Here is a 25466-nt window from a genome sequence, read left to right as displayed (position 1 = left end):
ACTTATTTCATATTTTCCATGCAATATCTTAAAGAGGTTAATTTTTTAATGAGAGGAGTATACCCTAATGTCATATATTATATATTATATGATATATTATATAATCATAATGTAAACTAGGGACCCCTGAGAAGATTTCTGTGGACAAGCAGTCTTATCTATAATATTATAGATCATCTTAACCTAGGCTCTGAAACAAGCTCCAAAGTTCAACTATTTTAAAGTTAATCAATATATCAATTTGACCCATATCGCCCTCTAGCCCTCCCCCCAGAAGCTAAATAGTTGTATTGCCTCTATGTGGAGAAAACACAAAGTTTTTATTAAGGAATTCTGTTCCTTTATAATGAAATTATATTCATCAGGAATTTCTTTTTTATATTAGTTGAAACCTACACACCTTGAATTAGAACCTTCTAAACTGCTTTTTCCTCTAGAAACTAGAGATTCATGAGTCATTATGGGAGCTAGTAGTTTTTATATTCAATAAACATACTAAATAAATGTTTCAAAAGTTTTTTAGACTTTGATGCAAGATAAACTAATGGCTATCTAGAAGTTTCCATTAGGGGCCCACATTCAAATATTCTCTAGAAGTACTCACATACACAGCATATAATTATACTCATAGCTAAGATTCTTTGCAGTGATGTGATAAGAGTTCATATTCTTCTGCAGAAGCGAACAGACACAAGAAAAGTCTGGAGAGATGCATGCATAACTTTCCACATGTCTTCCTTCTATGAGAGGTCAAACAGAATTATTTTTTTCTCCACAAATGTAGCAATACATGCCTGATAGTTCTTCTCAGATACCCATTAAACATTCAGTGTCCAAGCAGCAATTTTGGGGCTGGTTATATATATAAACTGCAGAGTCTACAAAGAAAATACATGTTTCACATAACCACATTGCTAGCACAGCCTAGGCACAATAAATCACCTTTCTCTTTTACCTGTGGGTTGGGGACTTTGAGAGCCGAGTGCACAAGTGCTATCCAAAGGCTTTTCTTGGTCTCAGGTTTAATATGCAAACTCTTATATAGAGATCAGTAAGTGCCACATATTTACATTTCTAGATAAATATCATAAATTTATAATAATTAATTTGATAGGCATAAAATACAATACAGATATAATAGTCATTTTTGAAAAGTGTATAAGATATTTACTCATTTAACATTAAACTTTCCAGGAACTTATTTAAACTGTCATGTGAATAACAAGCTCAGTCGATGATGACATTTAAAGAGATAGTCACCCTGTTTTGCTTGGAAAGGCATTCCTACTTTACCACCTTCATGGAAAAACAACAAAATGCTGTTGTTTTGGGCTAAAAGCCAAAACCATGATTCTTCCTTCTTTTCCCAATAAAAGGCTCTGCACAAACTTTATCTCCAGGGTAGTCAGGATGGCTTTCCTTCACCCTTGGGTCTGTGTATTCGTTGGTTGTTTCTCTGTTTCATTAGCTGGAACAGACAATCTGACAACTCTCTATCCCCCTCTGTGGGAGGAGAGTCCTGGTCAGTTTAGTGACTATAAAGTAGAGAATGGAAAATACATTATTGATCCTTGGATATATTTGGAAAGAATAGGGGCATATAAAATCCTAACAAACAAAACATCGATGTTTTTTGAAAGATTTGAAGGAGGAAGTGAAGAAAATATTTTATGGGGATTGGCTCTGCAACACGGCTGGCAATATAGTTCAGGTAAGAATGATTCTTGTTTATATTCTAAGGATATACCAATATAACCATGCAGCAATTGGGAAATGGATTCAGGACGTACCATATCATGGTTTTGAAAGTTTGTTAAATTGTTTTCTTTCTTTTCCCTTTTTTTCCCTTATTATTCTTTCATTACAAATCAAGATCTAGCTAAGACTATACTCATTAGAAGAAATGCTCTCTCTCACTGACACATGTATGATGTTTGATGATATCATTTTACAGATTTGGAGATTAAGACATAAATGGCAAATTATTAGCAAAGGTCAATCTAATAACATAAAGGTCAATCTAATAAACATCAGAGCCAAGATTTTGTCTGGCTCAGGTCTCTCTGCCTATACCTCCCAAATTTTGAAGGTAAGTATAGAAGGAAATAGAAGAGAAAATAATTTAAAAATGCAAAGAATCTCCAAGACAGATAATTCAAAAATAGAAAATTGTTGTAAGATTAGAGAAAGTAAAAGAAATTGGCTTAGAAAATTGGTTAGAGATGGGAAATGAAGAGTAAAGAGTGATAGGTAGATAATCAGCTGATACATATCCATGCATTTTTGTGAACAAATGCACCTGTCAATTATAACCAGCTTCAAAAACTATATAATAAATACATCTGTGTATCCTCTCTTTTCTAGGCAGATTAGTTGACCCCACGCAAAAGTCAAACTGTGGCTATGAATCCAATCATTTGTGCATCTCCGTGGATAGCTGGTGGGCCGGTAGGTTCATTTAAAAAGTAAAATAGGTAATACCTTTGCCCCAAAGAAAAAATTCAACCTAAACTCTTCTGAACAGAGACAAAGCAGAAACAGTACTGTTAAAATAGAACCTACTTCATTGTGTGCTTTGTGGTCTTATTATCATTCTAGGATTTAACAGTTACAATGTCAATCATGATACATAGGATATATTCATCTTTTTAAAGGACTGCAACAATCATGGTCAATAATCTTTGAAAGATCAGCACTGAAAGTTAGAGGGGATGTTCCACAAGTGAGGGAAAGTGCTTTTTCTCTCTTTGCTCAGACCAAATGTGTTTGAATTTTAAACCCATAAACATGTCACAGATTAATATGCCATATATCATTTTATCAATCAGTAATCTTTCAGTCAGCTACTAACATAATTGAAATGTATCTTCTAATTTGTACATTGTATTTTCTGTTTTAGTATAAAAATTAATTTACACGTGATTTTTAGAGTCACTTGCCACAAATTAGAAGCAATAACTTATTAAAGTTCACTCTCTTGGAGTGATATACCTTACATACACCTTTACATATTTTTCTAATATGACACACACAAATGGTCCTGTCCACAGATCTAGAATTTAGGATTCTTTACTTTCAGATTGTCTTGGGAGTGAATATCTGTATCAGCCTGCTATGCTGGGACACAGAACTTAACTCACAAATTCATGTCTATGATGAAAGTGTTCTGCCTCATAAAAGAAATGAGTATAAGCTTTATAGCAACTATAGTTAATACTTAAATCTTCCATAATAGTTTATATGTAGGCAAAGATTTTTAAAAATCTTATTACATTGTCAATTTAATTATCCAAAGATCTATTGTCAATACTTATCCAACATTTTTTGCTTTAAAGATCTAATTATTTTTCACAAGAAATTTGTGATATCATGGTTGTACATTAAACTTAGCTAAATACCCTGTAAAATATCAATGTTATCACTTTAAGGTATTTTAGGAAAAAAAACAACATTTTGTGGTGAAACTTGAGCTTGAGTTATTTTATGATTCTGAGCATCTTTCTTAATTTTTTACCTAGTGCCTTGAAAAAAAAATTCCAAATCCATTAAAATTAATTTTTGTTTTAAAATATTAAACTCAACTTCTTTAACCCACATTTATTTATGATTATAGAATATGGACAGAAATATGTTCAAGTGATATATGTATGTAAATATATATATTTATAAAATATATATCCATCCTGTCAGAAGGTTTTAAATTTTTTTGCAGGGAGAGACTCATAAATATTTAGATCTGTGAGTTTTTGCTTAGTGATTTACAGATTACTTTAAAATATCCTCTGTGACATTTGTTAGTGCTTGGAATAATAATTATTATTTTGCTCTTACAGATTTAAATTACTTTTTATGTGCCTTACCCTTCTTTGCTGCGGTTGATTCTGGCATCATGGGGATATCATCAGACCAAGTCTTGTTTTTGCCTCCACCGGTAGAGCAGACAAAGTTCTGTTTTAGTGTTTCTAGTTGCAAGTCATCATACCCTGAACTGATGAGAAAGTGGAATCTCTTTTACCAGGTTTCTTTTTTTTTTTTTTAAGTTTTGTAATTTATTCTCTTAGGAGATGAGAAGAGAATTATTTTAATAACTTTTCATCTTGTTTTTTGTGTATTATATATATTATTGCCCTGAGTCTAAAAATATAGTTTTACAAGTTATCAATTTTATTACAATGCAGCAGGATATTACATATCATTAGCACCCTCTGTTCCAATACAGCATTAACATAAAATGTATCCACTCATCTCACCCTAAGTAAATTATACATAAATGTGAAAATACAGGATCTTATTTAATGTAGAGATTATTCTGGTTAATTGAACCATCAGGTCAATCAAAGATAATTCTTGGAGAAATATGATTATGAGTTGGTTATAGAAAAGACAAAATCATTTCAACTAAAGTAATGTGATTACATATAGGTAGAATTAAATACTTAATGTGGCAATCAAACCAAATATTTAATGACCAAAATAAAATGCATTGGTTAAGCATAGAGATGGACTCAGTTCAATCCTGAAAAGATTTACAGTTTCTATAAATAATTAGCACACTATATGATTAACTTAAATATTCTAATAAAAATTTTCCCTTTATTTAATCTTAAACATTTATTGCAATTTCAACTATGATAGCAAACAACAAAATAATAACCGAAAAATAAAGTCCTCATGACCAGTATAAAATATTGAACTGGAGAAAATACTTGCAGTTAATTTCTTTTAAATACATTTAATATTACTATTAATAACACATGATTATTCTAGTATTTACAAAGTGTTGGTCACTTATGACTTACACAAATTAATTCTTGAAATAAAATGCTCCTCTCACATAGAATATGTCTAATTTGTAAATGTGAACAAAATTAAATTGTATGGAAAAGGATTGTTATTGTTGCTTAAATATGAAGATGTTTCTTTTCTTTGCTGTAGTATATGAAGTCACCTTTTAGTAGCTTTGATGACCTGTTGAAATACTATTGGGAGGCACATACTTCAACTCTGGATGCTACTTACAGAACTTTTGAGGACAGGTAAGAAAGGAGCCTAAATCATTTCTATTTAACATATCAAATTACCTTTTTGTTTTATTTACACCTTTTTGTTCTTCTAAAGTGACCAAATCTTCTTATTAAATAACAAATATAATCATTGTTGATTTTAGTGATGAGTAGTAAATATAGTATGATCAGGCTTAAAAAGTGCTTTATGAACAAGTGGTAAAAATTTGAAAAATATCTTTCACCATCCATTCAACCAGTTTAACAACAACCATATTAGACATTCAACCAATTTTTCCCACTAAAAAGTAATTATCTTGATTATTTTTACCATAGACACCTATGGAAAAAAATCAACCAGCATCAGAGTTAGCATATAGACTAACTGGAAGATTATCAAGTCATTCCACATGTACACATAGGGGTATTATACAACTAGATGTGAAAGCTTTAGAATTATTTGTATGTAGATGTTAATGACAATGTATTAGAATTCTCCAGAGAAATATACCCAATAAGAGATGATAGATAGACAGACAGACAGACAGATAGATAGAATATAAGTAATTTTCTCCTGCTTATGGAGTTCAGCAAGCTCATAATCAGTAGCTGATAACAAATTCATGTTTGAAGACCAGCACCTGGGGGGTCTCCCTGGTGGCGCAAGGGGTTAAGTACCACACTATGAAGCAGTATGTAGCCTCTGCAGCATGAGTTCGATCCCAGAGAGCAACCCACGTGCTGATCTTTCTTAGGCTTCCATTAAATGACTTTGAGTAGTCCCACAGGTGTGAGTGAGAAGCTTAGCTCGCTGCACTGGTTTCTCATTTTCCATCATGCAAGCCTGGATGTTTTCCATCATGATGGGAGAATGTCAAGAGAGAGAAACCCAATTCTGAAAATGCATTTCAAACTTATGTTGTGTGATAACCAATATCCAATGACCAAATCTAATCATATGGGTGAGTCAGAGGCAAGTTTATACCTCTCTCCTAAACAAGGACATAGAAAGTGTTGAGGAATTTGGACCATGTTTGCAACCTACTGCACTATGGGGACCTCTTTACAATCTAATGAGTTATTTTCTTCAGGTAAAAAAATATCCTAGTGGCTATTTACATGAGACAACACTGAATTCTGTGCAGTCTACAGATTCTTAAATAAAACCCTGTGGCCCTCCAACCAAAGATTGACTGGCACATATATATCTATGTTCTAAGATATATATATCTATCATTTTACATATATCTATATAAAATATATAAACCATCTGTTTCTCGAACTGGTGTTCTCATCTCTTTCCACCTCTAGAGTTGCCAACTCCCTTGCAATTTATTCAATCCATTGTTAGTAGGGTCTAAAATCTTTACTAATTCATATTTCCCTTTATCCTTATTTAATTGTCAGCTATGATGTGACTAAGGACAGTCAGTTGTGAACCCAAACCAAACTCTGTCCCATGAGGGTCTATTACATTCACTCTTCTGTTTCTGAGTATTGGAGGTAAAAAAGGAAACCCCTAATATGAGAGCCAAACAGCAAAGTTTCACCTCTAGGTTATGCTATGAGTTGCCTAACACTGACAAACATAATACAAGGATTTTCTGCTTAATGGACCTTGCATATGTTCTGTGAAAGCATAGGAATTAGAATAGAATCTAATCTCTAAAAAATATAATCTAATGCAAAACAAACTTTAAATAAGTAAATAATGTGGTGCTATGGGAACATAGAGAAGGAGGGAATAGTCAATTCCACCTCAGGTGGACTAGAAAACTTTGTAAAGGAGGTGATCACTGTGATGAGATTTGAAAGAGAATGTAGCTGGTGAACAAAGCTCTGAGTAGATAACATTTCAACATTTACAAACTTTGTTATACAGTATGATTAGAGAGTGGATGGGGAGAGGATTTGTGAATTATATTGTTATGTTAATTTACTATTTATTAAACTTTTAACCTTCCCATTGTAATAACTTTGTTACCCCAAATGGTGAGATAATTTGTCTCCTAGCAGACTTCCTGAAATAGAAAAAAAAAAAAAACATTGTACTCAGAAAATCAGACATGATGTCTCTTTCTCTAGCATGCTCAAATTTGGAGGCTTCTAAATTTAAGAAAGCAACTGTGTTATAAAAGATGTCTGAATCCAGCAAAAATTTTGCCTTCCAATCTTTTATTTGCACACTTCTGAAGAGTATTATTTAGTCATGATATAATTAATAGCTGTTAGATGTGTAAGGTGTCTGTTAAGAGTAAAACTCAGAAGAAAATATAAGCAATTGCTGGGATAGTCCTTTCCAAATTTAAAAATTTCATTACCTATATTTTTATCTTCAAAGTTAGGAGCCAACCACCACATTCTAAGTCATCCTATTCCAAAATACAGACTCTAAACAAATAAAAAATTTAGTTTGTTGGCAGAATGTGATCTTTTCCACAAAACAGGCTGAAATTCTCAGTGGGTTATAATTATATAAGTTTTCACTTGTCTTTTAGGATTGAATATTATTCTAAACCAGAAGGAGATTTTGAAAGAAATTGGCTTTTGCTTGTGAAATATTTAACTGAAATGCGATTCCCAACAACACTGAATAGAACACATGAATTCCAAGAAGGACTGCCACCACGCATGCTTGTTAGTGGGGATCAACCACCCTTCATCAGTAACTTTACTAACTTACAGAACACAGTACTGTTTGCTTTAGATGTTCTTTATAAAGTGGATAGTGCTACAGGTAAGAGCCTTATAAACAATGACTTAAGAAAAATCAATATCACATTGAATAGATAAAGGAAGAAATAAAGATCATATCAGAGTTATAGATCATTACAGCACATACTCTGAAAGAAAATAATGATTTTATATGGGTATCCATTCTATATATTTTGGTTCTTCCACTCAGAGCCTGCCCTTTCTTATGGGCCTTTATCAATCCATGAAGTCATCAGTGTAACTTAAGTCCACATTTTTCATCTGCAAACTCAAATATATTCTTTTGTTGTTGTATTCTTTTTCATTCTAGTTCATGTTCTAAAAATAAAACCTGCCACGATTATTGGAAAACTAGCAAATTGACTTACATGGTTCAATTTGCTAATTCCCTCCATGAAGTTAGTCATGGAAGAAGTATTCTGGTACAACTTCTTAACTGTAGGGTTTTCTTGTAGATGAAGGACTCTATTATTGCAATATGGCCACATTATCACAATTTTCCAGATACACTTTTATGCAGTGAACCAATCTTAAACCATAACTATATTATTTATTCTTTTCAAAACAAAAAAGAATTGAAATATTAAAAATATATAAAATCATAGAGCTGTATATGTGTTATTGAAGTCATATTTGCATTGGTTAGAGTAACAAGAAAACCCAAACGTCTCATATTCTATTATTATGAAATATTCATACTAATATACTTGCTGGATGCAAGGTGTCTAAGGAATTAAATTATTGCTTGAGAATTACTCTTGTGCAACAAATCTACCATAGAGGAGAAGTATGAATTTTTGCAGTCACTTACATATCCCTGTCAAATCAAATTGCATTCCAGGCCTGAATTGTATAAACTGACTATTTTTTCTAAGGATGTAAAGGATTTGAGGAACTGAGTGGAGAGATGAAAGTTATTGCACTTAAAAGTGAGATTCTATTACAATATTCTGTCTAACTAGATTTATTGTGCAATTTTGAATTGCTTTTACAACAGAACAGAACAGAACAGAACTTATTTGAAAACACAATTACTGAAAACATCCTCACCTGGGTCAGGAAAATACACTTTCAGATTCAGAAAGCCCAGAAAGTTTCAAATAAGAAACCTAAAGAGACCTACATTGAGACATATTATAATAAAGTGTCAAAAATTAAACACAAAGAGAGCACCTTAAAAGCAAGAGAAAAACAACCTGTGTGCAGAGAAACCTCATAAGACCATCAGATTTTTCAAAGCAGAACTTTCATGGACTGCTAGGGAATGACATGATAAATTCAAAGTGCTTAAAGGAACAAAACTGTGAACCAAGAATATTTTACCCAGTAGAGATGTCAGAAGCACTAGACTAGCCTTACAAGAGAAGTTAACGTAAATTCTTTAAGTTGAAATGCAAAAAGGTTAAAGGAAAGTATATGGAAATGGCTAAATTCAGAATAATCTATGATGTAATGGTGGAGGATTATTCACTTATAAACGGTAAAATTACTAAAATTAATGTTAGTAATAATATTAATGGGTAAACAAGGAAAAAGATTATTAATTGTGACATCAAAAATATATAATGTAAGAGGAAAGTATAAAAAATGTAGAGCTTTGGTATGCATTATAATTTATTAACAGCTTAAAATAGAGTGTTAGAAATGTAAAATTTCTCATGTAAGTTTTGTAGTAACCATAAAACAAAAACCCATAATAGATATACAAATGAAAAGAGAAAGGAATTTAAGCTTACCACTGTAGAAAATCAGTTACCAAGGAAGAGAGCAAGAGAAGAAAGACATAAAGGAATTACAAGTATGAAGAGCTGATTAATTAATTTTCAAATTAAAAACTTTATGTGTGTGATTATGATGCAATGAATGTATACTATTTGTATGTAAGACAGAATTTTGTTGAAAATAAACATTTTGATAATGGATATAAATTTAAATTTACATGTAATAATTTTGTATATTTTCCAGGTTCTTTCTCTTTGACATTATGGAAAATTTTTATGGAGATACCTGGTGCAAGGGTGCTGGCTCTAGAGATTTTTGAAGAAGTTTTTAAGATCTTTAATCAGAAATGGCTATGAATTAAAAATCAACATTTCTAATTTGCTGAGCTCAATAACTTCAAATTTAATGTGATCAAAACCATATAGTTTTCTTTTTTCTGATGTTTTTTGATTTGTACTCATTTGTTAAGATTTTATCTATACATTTCTTCAACTTCAAATTATTGCTATAATTATATGACTATGTATTAATATAGTGAATATATTAAGACCACATATTAAATGATTGTTGATTTTTATCAGTATTTAAAATGTTTATGATGTAAAGATCACATTAATCTACCATAAATCACGGAGAACTTAATTATTATTAAACTTGTGTGTTTCTTTTGTTATCTTAAGTAATCTAATTTCATGAAATTTATAACAATATATCCTCATGAATTATAGCTAAAATCCAGAATATTGTATTATAAAATACTAGTAGTCAATTATAGTTTTAAAAACTATACTGGCAAATAGCATTATGTGCTTAACCATTGATGTGGAATGTGTCTGACCCAAATAGCATATTTTCTGCCTTTTAACGAATTTATTCTTATTTTTTAAATATCCTTATTTATTTTTTCACTATATGGGATTTCTCCCTTCAGGTGTGGTTACCATAGTTCCCACCACCAAAGTGCCCACAGTCATCCACCACCCTCTACCATGTTCTCCTTCCCCCTGCTCTCTTCTCTCTCCCTGTCCCTGTCCCTCTACTTCCCCTCTTGAACATCTCAGATTTCCTACTGCTTTCAAAGGTCAGTCTTACAGTTTGTCTTTGTCTGATCCTTTGTTTTTTCTTGATTCCACATATAAGTGAAACTATCCATTTATGTTGAAACCAACCCCCCCAAAAAAACAGGGATTAACAAAACATATCTTAACATAATTGAAAGCTATTTACTATAAACCCATAGCCAGTATCATTCTCAGTGGTGAAAAACTGAGAACTTTTTTCTTAAGATCTGGTACAAGACAAGGATGTCCACTCTCACTATTGCTATTCAACAAAGTATTGAAAGTTCTAGCTAGAGCAATTAGACAAGAGGAAAGAAAAGGAATCCATAATGGGGAAAAAAGAAGTAATCATTTGCAGATGACATGGTAAAATGCATAGAGAACCCTCAAAATTCCATGAAAACTAAAACAATCAATTTAGTAAAGTGGCAGGGTATAAACCAACACACATAAATCAGTTGCCTTTCTATACACAATAAGTGAGAGAAGGAAGAAATTAAGAAAATACTCCCATTTACAATTACACCCCCCCCCCCCCCGGAAAAAAGAAAGAAATACCTAAGAGTAAATCTAACAAAGGAGGTAACAGTTCTATACAAAGAAAAAAGACACTGTTGAAAGAAATAGAAGACACAGAGAAATGGAAAAATATCCCTGCTCATGGATTGGAAGAATCAACATTGTCAAAACGGTCACCCTACACAAAGCAATGTACAGATTCAACACAATCCCAATAAAACTATCAATGTCATATTTCAAAGAACAGGAGAGCAAATACTACTGAAATTCATGTGGAATCACAAAAGACCCCCAATAGCAAAAGAAGTGAATCATCAGGATGCTGCTGAAGAGCAAGATCTGGCCTTGTTATTGATAGAATAATCATACAGCATCAGTTGTGAGGGGTAGGAGGACAAAATGAAAAGGGCAGGTGAAACCAGAAAATGTGCCCTGTCATCTATATTATCAGGGATTGTGAGTCTGGCCTCTAGACACTTCTCATCTGCTTGATGACTCGGTATTATAATTGAGATCAAACCCTAGATCCCTCCCTACAGTTTCAATCTTATCATCAAGGCTTTCCACTGATCAGCTTCTGGGGTCTCTTGTCATACATTGGTCCTCGCCCCCTTCTTGCCCCCGAACCCCCTGTTCCTGGTCAAACCTGGTGATGTATAAGTCGGGAGTACGTTTATGCATCGGTCATCAGCCCCCTGAGCATTTCCAATCAGACCTTGTGTGCAGGGCCTACCCAGCGTGATCAAGCTTTCTGCTCTTGGTTGATTTGAAAGGCACCTTGTAAGGTTTGGCTCCGTTGACTGAATGACGGGACAGTTCTGACCTTGTATAGGAATGCAGAACTGATAATAAAAAATGGTGACCAAACAGGCCATTTAGGATTAGCAAACCCACAAAAAAATGTGTCTGTGATTGTGTATAATTTTCACGTTTGTAAATTGAATATTAGATAGTCTTTTCTTCTGTAATAGAGGGTTTTTAAAAACGGTTTCTTTTTATTTATGCAGACAAGAACTGGGGTGCCGGTGAGAGGTGGGAGGAAGGGGTTGAGAGGATTCACAAGAGAGAGTGGGGAGCAGAGCGGGCAGATACTGAACTGCACTGCTGAGGGGAGCAGCCGGTGAGGCAGGAAAAGGCTGCAGCATCATGTGGGTCAGCAACCTGGCCAGAGTTGGAACTCATGCAGAATGGCTGGCGATAGTTTGATAACACTGAGACTTTAACCCCTGCTCCACCTGGGACGCCCAATAGAGTGTATTTTGTAGGAAAGCATTAGAGAGCAGGGGATGTTGGCTGGGCGCTGAGATTGTATTGCCCCAAGGTTTGCCTAGTGGTTGTGCCCAGGAGGAAACAAGCGGCAGTGTTCAGATGCTGCCACCAGGTGGCAAAAAAGAGCAAGTGTTGGGTCACGGCTAAAAGGCTGCGAGTGAAACACAAAGGCGCTGACATAATTGCAGATTTTGAGGATTTCTTTTCGTAAACTAAAACGACTGGCCGTAAAATAACTGCTAGTATTTTAGGTTGACTGTATTTTAGGTATAATTAATACAAATCATACTGATTTTCATATGCAAGGATCTTTTCAGGTTTTTTTTTTTAAGTTTTCTGATCAAGCTTTTTTTTTAAATTCAAGAATAATAAGGGGATTGCAATTGTATGGGGAATATAAAAATAAAATTTATTTTAAAAAATAAAAAATAATATGATTTATTAAGTAGTAAAATGTTTGATAATTCATTTATTATGATTACTTTATTTCCATATTATAATTATTCGTTTCCTTATTTGTTCATTGATTTATGCAAGTGGTCTTATGATAATAAAAATGAAGCTATTAATTTAGTGTCAAAATTTTGGTGGTATCTTTCTGTATTCCTTCATATGCAAAACTCTTTTGCTAAAATGTAATTATGATATACAGTTTTCACCTTATTTTGCCACATATACTTTAAGCCTGTCACTTATTGATAATTTTTAAATTTCTAGTACATTAGACCTTTTCTATATTTTCCAATATTGACATAATACTACATTATAAGTCAATATAAACAACTCTACATATGTAAATTTTAATTGTTTATGAATTTTAGGTTAAAAATCCTTTAATACATTTTTTTAAAGATTTATTAATGATACATACAAGAACTGGGGTACAGGCCAGAGGTGGGGGGGGAGAGGATTCACCAGAGACAGAGTGGGGAACAGAACAGGCAGATCTGCTGAAATACACTGCTGAGGGGAGCAGGGGGTGAGACAGAAGAGGTCTGCTGTGCCATGTGGGTAGCTCTCCGGCCCACCAGGGATCGAACTCAGAGGCTGTGGATAGCATCACAGTGCTGTGCTTTAACCCCTTATGCCACCAGGGAGGTTCTATCATTATGATTCTTATACCTAATATTGTTTGGTTATTTTTTTATCTTTTCTTTTGCCATGCTAGTATTGTGTTCTTTTATTTAGTATGTTCAAAAATTAATTTAAGAAAGTTTTATGGAGTCTAATGGAGTCTATGACCCATTTGAAATATGGGTCTATTTTCCTTTGAATTATCTATGGTTCTTGTATTTGTTGTCTAAGTTCAGCTTCCCTTGGAAGTTTTGTTAGGGGGAAAAGGATGTCCCAAAGCTAATTCCATATAGGCTTTGTGGACTCCACCCCCACCCCAGGTCAAAGCCAAAGACACTGGGAACTCCAAATCCCATCACCACCAAAGGGAAGGTGGCTGGGTCCGGCCAGCTCTGAGAGTGACTTTGGGTTTCCAGGTCGTCGGATCAGGTAGGACGCATTAAAGACTTTATTTCCCTATTTTCTCCCTGAGTTGTACATTTTCCTTATTTCCTTTTCTCTTGTAAATAAACCTTTTATTAACCTTGTGTGTGTGTCTGTAGTAGAGTATTCATAAGTCCCTTTAAAACGTGCGGGTGAGGACCCACAGCCAGGAACCCGTTTAATATCGGGGTTGCTCTATAACAGATTGACTTTGTTAGTAGCATCAAACTGTAATAAATTCCAATGAGATCAATGAGTGAAGAGTAAATAAGCCTTAACTAAAGGAGCCCTGTAACCCGTGGATGAAGCCAAAAAACTGTTAGAGGTAGCACCCCCTGGAGGGGTTTGCTGGTGAGGATAGTTAGCCCAGAAAAAATGCCAACAAAATACTGCATTTGGGGTGGAGACTCTGATAAGAAATATAAGGGACTACATAAGTAGCCCCCAGGATTCAGTGTTTGGAATTGAGCATTGGAATATTCAGTGTTTGGGATTCAACATTTTCAGATCTTCAGGGATTCTGGGGTCAGCGATTTCTGCCCCCACCATGCCTATTTTCCAGAAGGCGGTTGAAGGCCCCTGAAGAACATAGAGAGGCTTCCAGCAGCCAACCTCAGAGAGGAAAAGTTGTGAAGCTTTCTAAGTAGGCACACAACTGAAACTGTACCGTTTGCTGCTGTTACAGCGTGGCAGGGAAGGCACAGACCAGGAGCAGGCGCCTTGCTGAGCTGCATGAGTGTGGCCGTTTGTTCAGCTTATTGCCGTTGCTGTTGTGAGTGCCAGTTGTCTGGTGCTGCGCTGGGGCATCTGGGCAGCTCCGGTGAACATATTCTGTTATGTCTTCTACTGTCTTTGTAAGTTGCATCCCGGCCTATAGTCTGGCTGCCACCAACTCCAGCTCCACAGTGGCGAGAAGACACCATTGTGGGACTTGGAGTTTAGGACTTTAAAACACTGGACACTGCTTCAGGTGAGGTAAAGGGCCATTTGAGGCCTTAGTAACTCTTTATTTTCCCTGGTTTGTTAAATCAATCCCATTTTTGTTATTCTCTTAAGCTGAGTAATCTTGCAATTGTGCATGTGGGTGAAAAACTGAGATGGTGACCAGTAAACTATTTGGACCGTGTCCTTGGCCAGTTTGGGTGCCCCTTGCTGCTGTGTATCAGCCCCATTCAACAGAAAATCCCAATCAATTCCTTCTTACCCAATAAAAGAACTCTTCAGGTGAGGATTGTATTCTCTGTTCCCCACAGAGAAGAATATGGAAGAAGCTCTCCTCTAATTATAGTTCGATCCTGGTTGTTTTGAAGATGAATGGTGAGAATGGACTTCCAGAAGTTTCTGTATCCCCTCTTGCTTCCCCACTACACTGGGGCCTTTTATAGTGCTGATTTTCTTCCTTAACCAGCAGCAGGAGTGGAGGTTGATGATTTTCTGCACTGCCTGCCTATCTCCTGCTTCATTTAAAATCCCCCACCACCTTCAACACTGTAACCCAGGGATTTCTTTAATTTTCTCCTGTTTTTTATTCTTTTTTTTAAATGGGGTAATCTTGGAGGGTGGAGTCATGAATTTCCCTAATTCAACATTTTGGTATGACAAGGAAACAAAACTGAAAAGCAATAGAACTTTTTCCCTGCATGCCAATCTATATCACAGCTTGGGCTCAATTATATCTCAAATAAATCATATCTCCAAGATATGATCCCCAATCATATGATATTTGTCTTTCCCTGTCTGACATATTTCACTTAGCATAACATCCTCAAGGTCCATATATGTTTTCACAAATAACAATCTTTCATTCTTTTTTATGTCGCAGTACTATTCCATTGCGTATATGTGTGCATATATATGTATATGCATATATACATATAAATGCATTGCTTGATAGTCATAGAATATAATTAATGAAGTTAGATGGTATAGCCTACTATACAAATATCAAATTCTTAGGAGCAAATCTAACAATAGATTTTCAGGATCTCTTTGAGTCCTGAATGTGTAAATACAAGTTTATACTAAAAAATTATCAAAGGAAATTGAATTAAATATAATCTTAAAATATTCAGTCAAGTGGCCAATAGTTTTATATTAGACTATCAGGTTTCCCTGGTCTTAAAAATGTGCTATAGTATGTAGAAGTAATAAATGCTAGAATCATATGTTTTAAATCACAAATTGTAAAGGGAACAGCCTAACTACACAGTATCTCATGTTTGGTGGGATCTGAGTAAACAAGAGGATGCAGACCCACAGTGACTGCAGCTCTGTGCCTGTGGCTTCTCTCTGTCCTGAAAAACGGCAAAGCAGCTTCAATGCTAGTCTCCACAGTAAGTGAGCACATCCTCAGGAAAGGCCTCAGTACTTCATTCATTGTAGTAATTATTACTATTCACTCATTGTAGTAGCTATTACTATTCAAATACCAGAATATCTGTTGCAGACTTAAAATCCAGCTCATGGTGTACCATATCTAAAAATAAATGGGTATTTTATGAAAATAATTCATTTCAACTTACTCAATTTCAAAAGTTGCTATCAACATGTACACTAAAAAGTTGGTTTCTTGAATGTTATTTGGAATGAGCCTTTAAATGTATGCCAATCTCTTATTGGACTCATAAATTATGTAAATAATGTAATTATAAATATATTACCAGTTTATGAAATCTTTGTAAGGTTTATGTTAAGGAAAATTAAGCATCATTTTTACCAAGTGAAATAGTATTAATTCTACAGTTCACCACTAGAGGGTACTACAAAACCTATCAAGTGTAGTACATTCTATTCACTGCTCTTCATTTCAGGCTTTTTCCAAAAGACTTTTTTTAAAAAATAAAATGTTTCTGAGGTAACATAGGCTTATAACATTATATGGTAAGGTAAAAGTATCAGGCTTTTCTGCCCTCCTGCCATTAGGATAGATGACGGAATCCTGTGGTCCCAAACGCATGCCTGATGGCGGGCACCTGGAATAGGGTGTGGGCATGTGTAGATGGGATTCACCTGGGCTAAGACTGGGCTTTTTAAGGGCGGCATCACGGGGACGTGAGCAGAAGCAGAGAAGCAGAAGCAGAACGAATGGAAGAGCAGAGAGAACGTGAGAGAAGGCCAGAGAGCCCAGAGTGAAGACTTGCTGGGGCCTGGGAGGCCTGCCTGCCTCCCGGCCCCCCAGCCCCCCAGCATCCCTGTATGCAGTGTACCTGGTAAATCCCAATAAAAGCCTGAAAAGTCACTGAGGACTACAAGAACTCTCTCCTCCTTCACCCCCATCTGCATGGACTCCTAGAAAACCTGCACTGTGTCCATTCCTGCCCTTACAAACATCATGTAAGTTTCCAATTTGTACAGCAATATAACTCTGCATCTCTATAGGCTACATGTGATCACCACCAAGTCTAGTTTCCATCCATCACCATACCATGGTCTACCCATTTCACCCACCCATGAATCCCCTTCTCTGCTAAACGCCATCATGTTCTCAGGATGTAAGAGTTTGGTTTTTTATGTTTATTAGATGGCTCTTTTTATTCCACATAGGAGTGAAATTACATGGTATTTGTTTGACTCATTGCACTTAGCATAACATCCACAAGGTCCATATATGTTTTCACAAATAACAGGATTTCATTCTTTTTTATGAGTACTATCCCATTGCATATATACACGTATATAGTCACACATTGCTTATCAAAAGGGATATGCTCTGAAAAATGCATTGCTTGATAGTCGTAGAAAATAAATAACAAACCTAGATGGTATCACCTACTACACAAATATCAAACACTTAGGATCAAATATAACAAAGGATTTGCAGGATCTCTAAGAAAACAAAATTATTGTGATTCAGAAAGACAATTTATTTAAATGAAAAGTGTATTATGTTACTATGAGGTAAACTGATGCAGTAAAAATTATGCTTTCTTTTAATCAATTAACATATAACTGCAATGAAACACCCATAGAGAAAATTTATTAACACTAAAGAACTCAAAAATGTTTGCTTTCTTCTGAAAATAAAATTTTTAAGACCAGCAATACACATTAAAGAAACGAGTTTGTGAGGGACCTAGTAATTTTAGTCTTTGAGTTGTCAATATTATTGCTTATTTTCCATAATATCTTTCAGCTGATTCTTTCAGTTCTACTCTCCCCCCAGATTAACTTGAATGGATCACATCAAGTAGCTCCATGTCCCTCTAGATTTAATTCAATCAGTCAAAAGAGAATTCCAGTAGGACACCACAGGCAAGAAGAGTGAGATGTTTGATGTTATGAAATTTCACTTTGATATCTTCTCAAGGTGGCATACTTTAACACAGATCTCTTTTTCTGGGCTCCATTGAGCACTCTGCCCCCTCATCTTTTTAATACCTTTGCCAATAATAAAGTAAGTTGATAGCACCCACTGTTACTTAACATTAGGTTACTGAAGTACCTATTGTGGTTTCTCCAGCATTTTGTCCACATCTTGTAAATAGACCCACTTCATATTATCTTAAATAGAATGTGTTTGATGAACACTTATATACAATAAATATCATTAATGAAGAATAAAGCAATGTAATATAACATCTAGTCAGTTAATAGCATGCCCTGATCTTTGTATAGTTTATTAATGACTAAAACTTGAGTGGCTAGGCATTAAATTAAAACCTCACTAATATTTGAGAACAAACAAAAAGATACTGGAATATAAAATATATGTGGCATTTTTTAACTTTTCTGTAACTAAATCAAGATCAATTGACTATTAAAATATTATCTTTATAGTTACTTAACAATATTTAAGGTAATATGATCATTTTACAGTTAACAGTACTTTGCTAAATTATGTCTATACAGAGGACCCTTAGATTTCTTTTATTTCCAAACAGCATAGGAAGAGGTGGAAGTAAAAATGAAAACACTAAAATTTCCAGTGAAGTATAGAATGACTTAGGTCACCATCCTTGTTCGTTTGGCATAATGAGAATTGGCCAACTATGCTAGTATTAAGGCAGTTTAATTATTATGAGGATTTAGAATAGGTGAAATAAAGGATTATTAAAGTATTGATATAGAAAAATGGACAATTCTGAGTTATTAAACTCGGGACCATTTAGTGGTCATCTTAAATGTGTATAACATTTACATAATAATTACAAAACTTGTTTATCATCTCTACTAAGATCAAAACAAGATTGAAAACAGGGTATAGTTGAAATCAGAAGTCTGATAGTATTTTGGCTGAGTAGTTAGATGATGGCTTGAATTATCAAGGGTAAATATTTATGAACATTTAAAAGCAATGCAACAGGGCCTCCCCGGTGGCGCAGCGGTTGAGCGCTGGGCTGCGAAGCTGCCCGCAGCTTCTGCAGCGCCGGTTCCATCCCCGGCTGCTCCTGGGCCACCGGAGGAGGATCCCGCATGGCGCGCAGACCTCTCCTGCCGCCCGCTGCTCCCCTCAGCAGTGTACTTCGGTCGTTCTGCCTGCTCTGCTCCCCGCTCTGGCTCTGGTGAATTCTCTCACCCTCCCACGCTCCTGACTGTACCCAGTGCTTGTATAAATAAATAAATAAATCTTTAAAAAAATAAAAGCAATGCAACAGAAGGTTTATTTTGTAACCCCAACTGAAAAGGCAAAAACATGAGAAAGTATCCATGGTGTTTCTGTATTCTTTTTTTAACTTTTTTTTAGATTTATTTATTTATTTATACAAGCACTGGGTACAGTCAGAAGTGCAGGAGGGTGAGAGAATTCACCAGAGCCAGAGCGGGGAGCAGAGCAGGCAGAAGGACCGAAGTACACTGCTGAAGGGAGCAGTGGGTGGCAGGAGAGGTCTGCGCACCATGTGGGACCCTTGCCGGGTGGCCGGGGATCGAACTGATGCTGCAGAGGCTGCGGGCAGCCTCGCAGCCCAGCACTCAACTGCTGCACCACCAAGGGAGGCCCTATTTCTGGTATTCTTAAATATTTCTTAATATAGTATATGTATTATGCCATAGAATTTGATCATAATATAATGTCATAATGTGGACACTTATTCTGAGAGATTGTTGAATAGACTTTATAGAGATGCCTGAAATTGGGTTAAAACCACTATACAATATGGTTTGGGAAGCCTGTTAGAAATAAAAAGATGAATCATGGTGTTTACAAACCCAAGGAGTCTATGCTTCATAAATCATTATCTAAAATATAATCCAGAGAACAAATGCAGCTTGTGATTATACATAGATGCCAGTAAAGGTCAGCTAATGGCATATATCCAAGCTAAATTACCCTTTAAAAGCAGAAGATGGATCTGAAAACATCAAATTCTCTGTGTCTCTAGAAGTCTATACCAACAATCCAAACCCTGTACTGACCAACCTCTATGTATCCAATTTTCTATAGGAACTAAAGGGAACAAGAGTATTATTTGATATTTGCCACCTGGCTGGACCATTATAATTTATGGATAACCAAGTGTTTTAACAGTTTAACACTATAGTTCTAAAGAAGTACAGGAATAGTGGAGTTTGGTGTAAATTTGTGAATGATGTCACTAAAGTAGTAACAGTAGTAGTAACTACTACTAGTAAAGTAGTAACTAGTAAAGTAGTAGTAAAGTAGTAACTAGTAGTAGTAACTCACAATGTCAATTTTATTGACAACATACAATGTTAGGCATATACTAACAATCAGTTATCATAAATTATGATGAGTACACATCCCTGGGAATGTGATGAGTTACCTTCACCATTTCATAATAACAGGCACATAATTAGGTAAAAATGATAACATGAACTCAACACTATATGATAAATGTATGAATAAGTGAGTGAATGAATGCAATAAACTAAGACTCATAAAGTTTAAATAAATTACTTGCTATAGTTCATAAGAAAGAAATATTTGAAACTTAAACTGAGTTTCAAAATATGGATAGCTATTTTATAGGAAAGAAAGGAGGGACCTGCCAAGTGTGGGAAAAGGAAAGAAGAAAGATGTATGTGCAGAATGAACTGTATGTGCTTATGACAAAAAAAGAAAAGAAGTCTAGCTAGGAGAGGAGTGTGTGGGGTGAAGTGTTTGGAAGTACAGTTTGGTATAGGCTAGGACAGCAATTACTTTAAATATAAGAAGAGTTTGGATATGATGCAGTGGCTGTAAGCAGAGTAACAAGAGGAAAATGCATAGTATAAACTGGAAGCAGTGTGGATTTGACAGAAAGAAGCTACTGCTTAATATTAGAAGCACTTGTGGTCATTTAAGACAGAATTATCAGGGTCTGAATTTTCACAATAATTCCAAAGGGAGTGAAAAAGGAAAGGCTAAGGAATAGTTTGAAAGAAGGAAGAGAGAGAGAGAGAGAGAGAGAGAGAGTATGAAAGAAAGAGAGAGAGAGAAACAAAGAAACAAAGAGGTAAAGGAAAAAGATTAAACAATGAAGAAATCAATATTTTGTGAGAAGGCATATTAAATGATTAAAAGAAAAATAGAATAAAAATAGGTGCCATTTAGAGGAGAGAGAAAAATTTAACATAGAGCTTGAGGTAATAGTTTTATCTCCAAATGCAGATACTCTATGCATGCATGGAAAGATCAGTCTAGTATACGTGTACAAAATCAAGCCTCAAGATGCATAATTTTATGGTGTAGAAAAAAAGCACAAGGAAAGCATCTACTAAGCAGACTTCAGGAATGGGTGGACCCAAGTTCAAGTTCTGAGTGTAAAATTGACCTTGAGTAGGTGAATTAACATCTCTGAACCTTAGTTGCTTCATGCTTTATGTAGAAAAAATCATATTTACTTCACATTATTTTGAGCATCAAAGATGAAAGGCCTTGCAAACTTAAGAAATGTAGATTAAGATACTATTATATAAAATTGTAAGAATCAAAGTGTAGATATCTTAAACTTTGTATTTCTTACACTCTTTGAAGTTGATACTTCAACCTTATTTTATTCATCAAAAGGTCATATCTTACTGTGCTATAAAGTATAATGATTCATTATTAGAGAACATGAAAGGTCATTTGACCTATCTGCTTTGAAACACAGTAAAAATAATTTCTAAATTCTCACAAAAATCTTGAAATGATCATCTTTGGAATTTGCTTAAGTGGGGAAATAGTTTATCTAGTTAATAGAGGGATAAATTCAATAAATTTTCTGTTCAACAATCCTTCTTATTGCATATTCCACAAGTGAAATACATCTAAAATATTGCTTGTAAGAACAGTCCACTTCAGAATGCCAGAACACATATTATTCCCAAGTGTTCATGGAATATTCTCAAGGAGAGACCACATGTTTGTACCCAAAATAAATATCAATAAATTTATGAAGACTGAAATCATATTAATCATCTTTCCAGATCATAATGGTACAAAACTTGAAATCAACCAAAAACAGAAAAAGGAAATTGCCATAAATTTGTGGAGAATAAGCAGCATGTTACTAAACAACTATTGAGTCTACGAGGGAATCAATGGGGAAATAAAAATATATCTGGTGATCATGCCTCCCTGGTGGTTCAAGGGGTTAAGTCTCAGCACTTACAAGCTATAACAACCCACTGCAGCATGAGTTACAGCCCTGGCCAGCGAGTTAACCCACATGGCACAGCAGCCCTCTCCTGTCTCATCCACTGCTCCCCTCAGCAGTGTATTTCAGCAGATCCAACTGTTCTGCTCCCCACTGTCTCTGGTGAATCCTCTCACCCCCTGCACCTCTGGCTTACACCCCAGTTCTTGTATGCATTAATAAAATAAAAATAAATCTTTAGAAAAAAATCTGGAGATGATTTTTAGAATTTTAGAATATTTAGAATCCATGGGATGCAGCACACAAAAGCAATACTATGAGGCAATTTAATAGCAGTATAGGCCTACCTCAGAAAACATATGGGATCATGAAAGATCTTACCTTACACCTAAATGAACTACAAAAAGAAAAGAAAGACAAAATTCAGGCCTCCCCGGTGGCTCAGTGATTGAGTGCTGGGCTGCGAAGCTGCCCACAGCCTCTGCAGTGCCAGTTCAATCCCCGGCCACTGGGCAAGGGTCCCACAAAAAAAAAAAAAAAAAAAAGAAAAGAAAAGAAAAAGACAAAATTCAGTTGACAGAGGAAATAATAATAAATGAAGGAGAAATTATGAAAAAGAGAGTAAAAAGACAATTCAAAAGATCGACAAAGCAAAAAGCTGATCTTAACCAGACAAATCTTTCAAGACTCATGAAGAGAAAGAAAACATGGAAAGATAAAGTCAGAAATCAAAAAAGGAGACATTACAATAGATACTACAGAAATACAAAGAATCATAAGAGTATTATGAATAATTATATGTAAGAAACCTGATAACCTAGAAGAAATGAACAAATTCTTAGAAACATACAACATTCCAAGAATAATTCAGAAAGAAGTAGAAAACCTGGACAGAACCATCAAGAGTAACAAAATTGAAACAGTAATCAAAAACCTCCTCCCAAAATATGCAAAACAAAGACTGCATCTATACACAAAATAATATTAACATGATCAGATAAGTTCAAATATTCCTGCAATTGCATCCTTTTCAAATATTCATGTGTTCCTTCATGTGCCAGTTATGGTTTTGTTAAAAATAAATACTATGCTCTGGTATTTGACACTTTTTTACAGTATGGTATTGCTAAGTCTTTCTGAAAATTGTAAAACAAATATTTCCTTACCAATTGAGTGAGTTCATCTTTTCTTGTAAATACAAGTGATTTTTATTTTACATGATATAATTGAACTGAAATATATGATTTTATTTCCCATCAGTATTTCAAATAGATGAATGTATTCAGTGTTGCATATGAGTCACATAAACATGATGCTATTGTTTTGTCACTGTGAATAAAGTCAAGGAGCATAAGACAAAAAGTATCCATTGCTTGGATACATTCTTTATTAGGTTTCAACTTTGGAAATGCATAATACTAAATTATAAAATAACTCATTTAGAGGGCCTCCCCTAGTGGCACAGCGGTCGAACGCTGGGCTGCGAGGCTGCCCGCAGCCTCTGCAGCACCGGTTTGTTCCCCAGCCTCAAGCAAGGGTCCCACAAAAAAAAAAAATAGAAAAATAACTCATTTAGACATTGCTTGACTTAAGCATGCATGATAGTCAACTCTTGATCTTATTAAACTTTCTAAATTTACTAATTGCATTGAAATAACTAATATATTCTTTGGAGAAAATTAAAACAAAAATGTTTAATATATTTTCTGGAGAAAATTAAAACAAAGAGTGGAGTAGAAGTTCTTATAGAAACAGGACAACTGTTTTATATCCATACACAATGTTTATAATACCATTGCTTCATTTATAACAGATTAATGTGAAAAAATGTTTTTACCCATTTGGCTAAGTGAGACCTGTAGTTCTTGGTATTTCTAAAGAAAATTACAAGTCAACTTTGATCACATAATGTCAAAGTCACCAAATATAAATCCCAAATAAATTGTAATTATGTTTTACTTTGTTTTCTTTCTCTATATTTTTGGTATAGAGAAGTATAGTCAAGTTCTGAACTTTTCATTGGAAATGCCACAGATACCACATTTCCACCTTTCAAAAGTATTCAAAGGATTATTTGGAAATTATTCCAGTTTTCATCAATATGCTTGAGGTTCCCCAGAATAAGGGCAATATCTTAATTTATCTTTGCATCCCCAGTACCTTGGACAGTGCTGGGGAAAAAAATGGACACAGTATGTCTTTGGGAGAGCATGAATGCATGAAAGATTTTGTCCTAATGCTATATGTGACTTATATGTCATTGGAGATACTAATCAACAGGGTTTAAATAGCTCTTTATTTTTGCTGTAATGGTATTACTTGTATGCAAACAACTCCTAAATTAACATATTTCATTTTTTAATACAAGATGTTGCAGGCATTTGGAAAATAAACTCATACTAAAATTCATGTTAGCATAAACAATTATTATTTCAATATATTGGCTTCTTTTTACTTACTGTACCACAATACTAATGTTGGAGAAATTTAACATAAAAAAATCCTTTCTGAAACAGTATTTACTTTAGTCTCATCTTCAAGCTCACCAAGGAATTCTTTTTTAAAATCAAATTTTACTGATTTACCATTTGCTTACTTAAATATATAATTTTGGAAGTACAGTTTTATACTTCAACATGTGCATCACCAAGGAATTCTTAGAGGTAGGACCAAGACCTTCATACCTTCCTTACTCTTCGATGATGATGATGATGATGATGATGATGATGATGATGATAATAATAAAAAGAATTTTCCAGTCCCATCTTTATAATACAAGTACTGAGCAACGGTATGGATTAATGTACATCATAAAGGCATATATACTGAATTCCTATTTTTTGAAATTCCCTTTGAGCTCATATGTTACAAATGCACTCGAAGATTCTTGTCACCCACATGCACTACTATAAAGATTGTGGACCTCAACAATTGCTCCTTGTTTTCACGGTGGAAAATGGAACTTAAAGGAGAGAAGAAAATGCACAGTCGGCAAACCCGCCAGTAAACGATCTCTATAAACCGGTATTTATTCGGTTTGCACTAAATTAATCGTGGCAACACAAGAACCCTTTGTCTGTGGGACGGTGAGTCTGGCAACCATTATTTACTCCTGGAAAAGACATCTGATGACTCCGCCCGGCTTGGGGGCGGGGAGGGTG

The 25466-nt window shown here is 34.7% G+C and overlaps 1 protein-coding gene across 1 annotated transcript; it reads left to right on the top strand.

The window, feature by feature from the left end:
• The first annotated feature begins 1410 nt into the window (after window positions 1-1410).
• On the top strand, window positions 1411-9796 carry CUNH6orf58 (chromosome unknown C6orf58 homolog). The gene is made up of 6 exons (XM_037518778.1): window positions 1411-1711; window positions 2365-2448; window positions 3834-4018; window positions 4936-5036; window positions 7502-7740; window positions 9684-9796. The coding sequence occupies exons 1-6, from the start codon at window positions 1411-1413 to the stop codon at window positions 9794-9796; spliced, it is 1023 nt and encodes a 340-aa protein (XP_037374675.1).
• The last annotated feature ends 15670 nt before the right edge of the window (window positions 9797-25466 follow it).

The sequence above is a fragment of the Talpa occidentalis genome, unplaced genomic scaffold (genome assembly GCF_014898055.3).
Source record: "Talpa occidentalis isolate TD23 unplaced genomic scaffold, MPIMG_talOcc4v2.1 talOcc4.2, whole genome shotgun sequence".
NCBI classification, from domain to species: Eukaryota; Metazoa; Chordata; class Mammalia; order Eulipotyphla; family Talpidae; genus Talpa; species Talpa occidentalis.
Note: the sequence above shows the minus strand (reverse complement) of the source record. Positions and strands in the feature narration are given on the sequence as shown.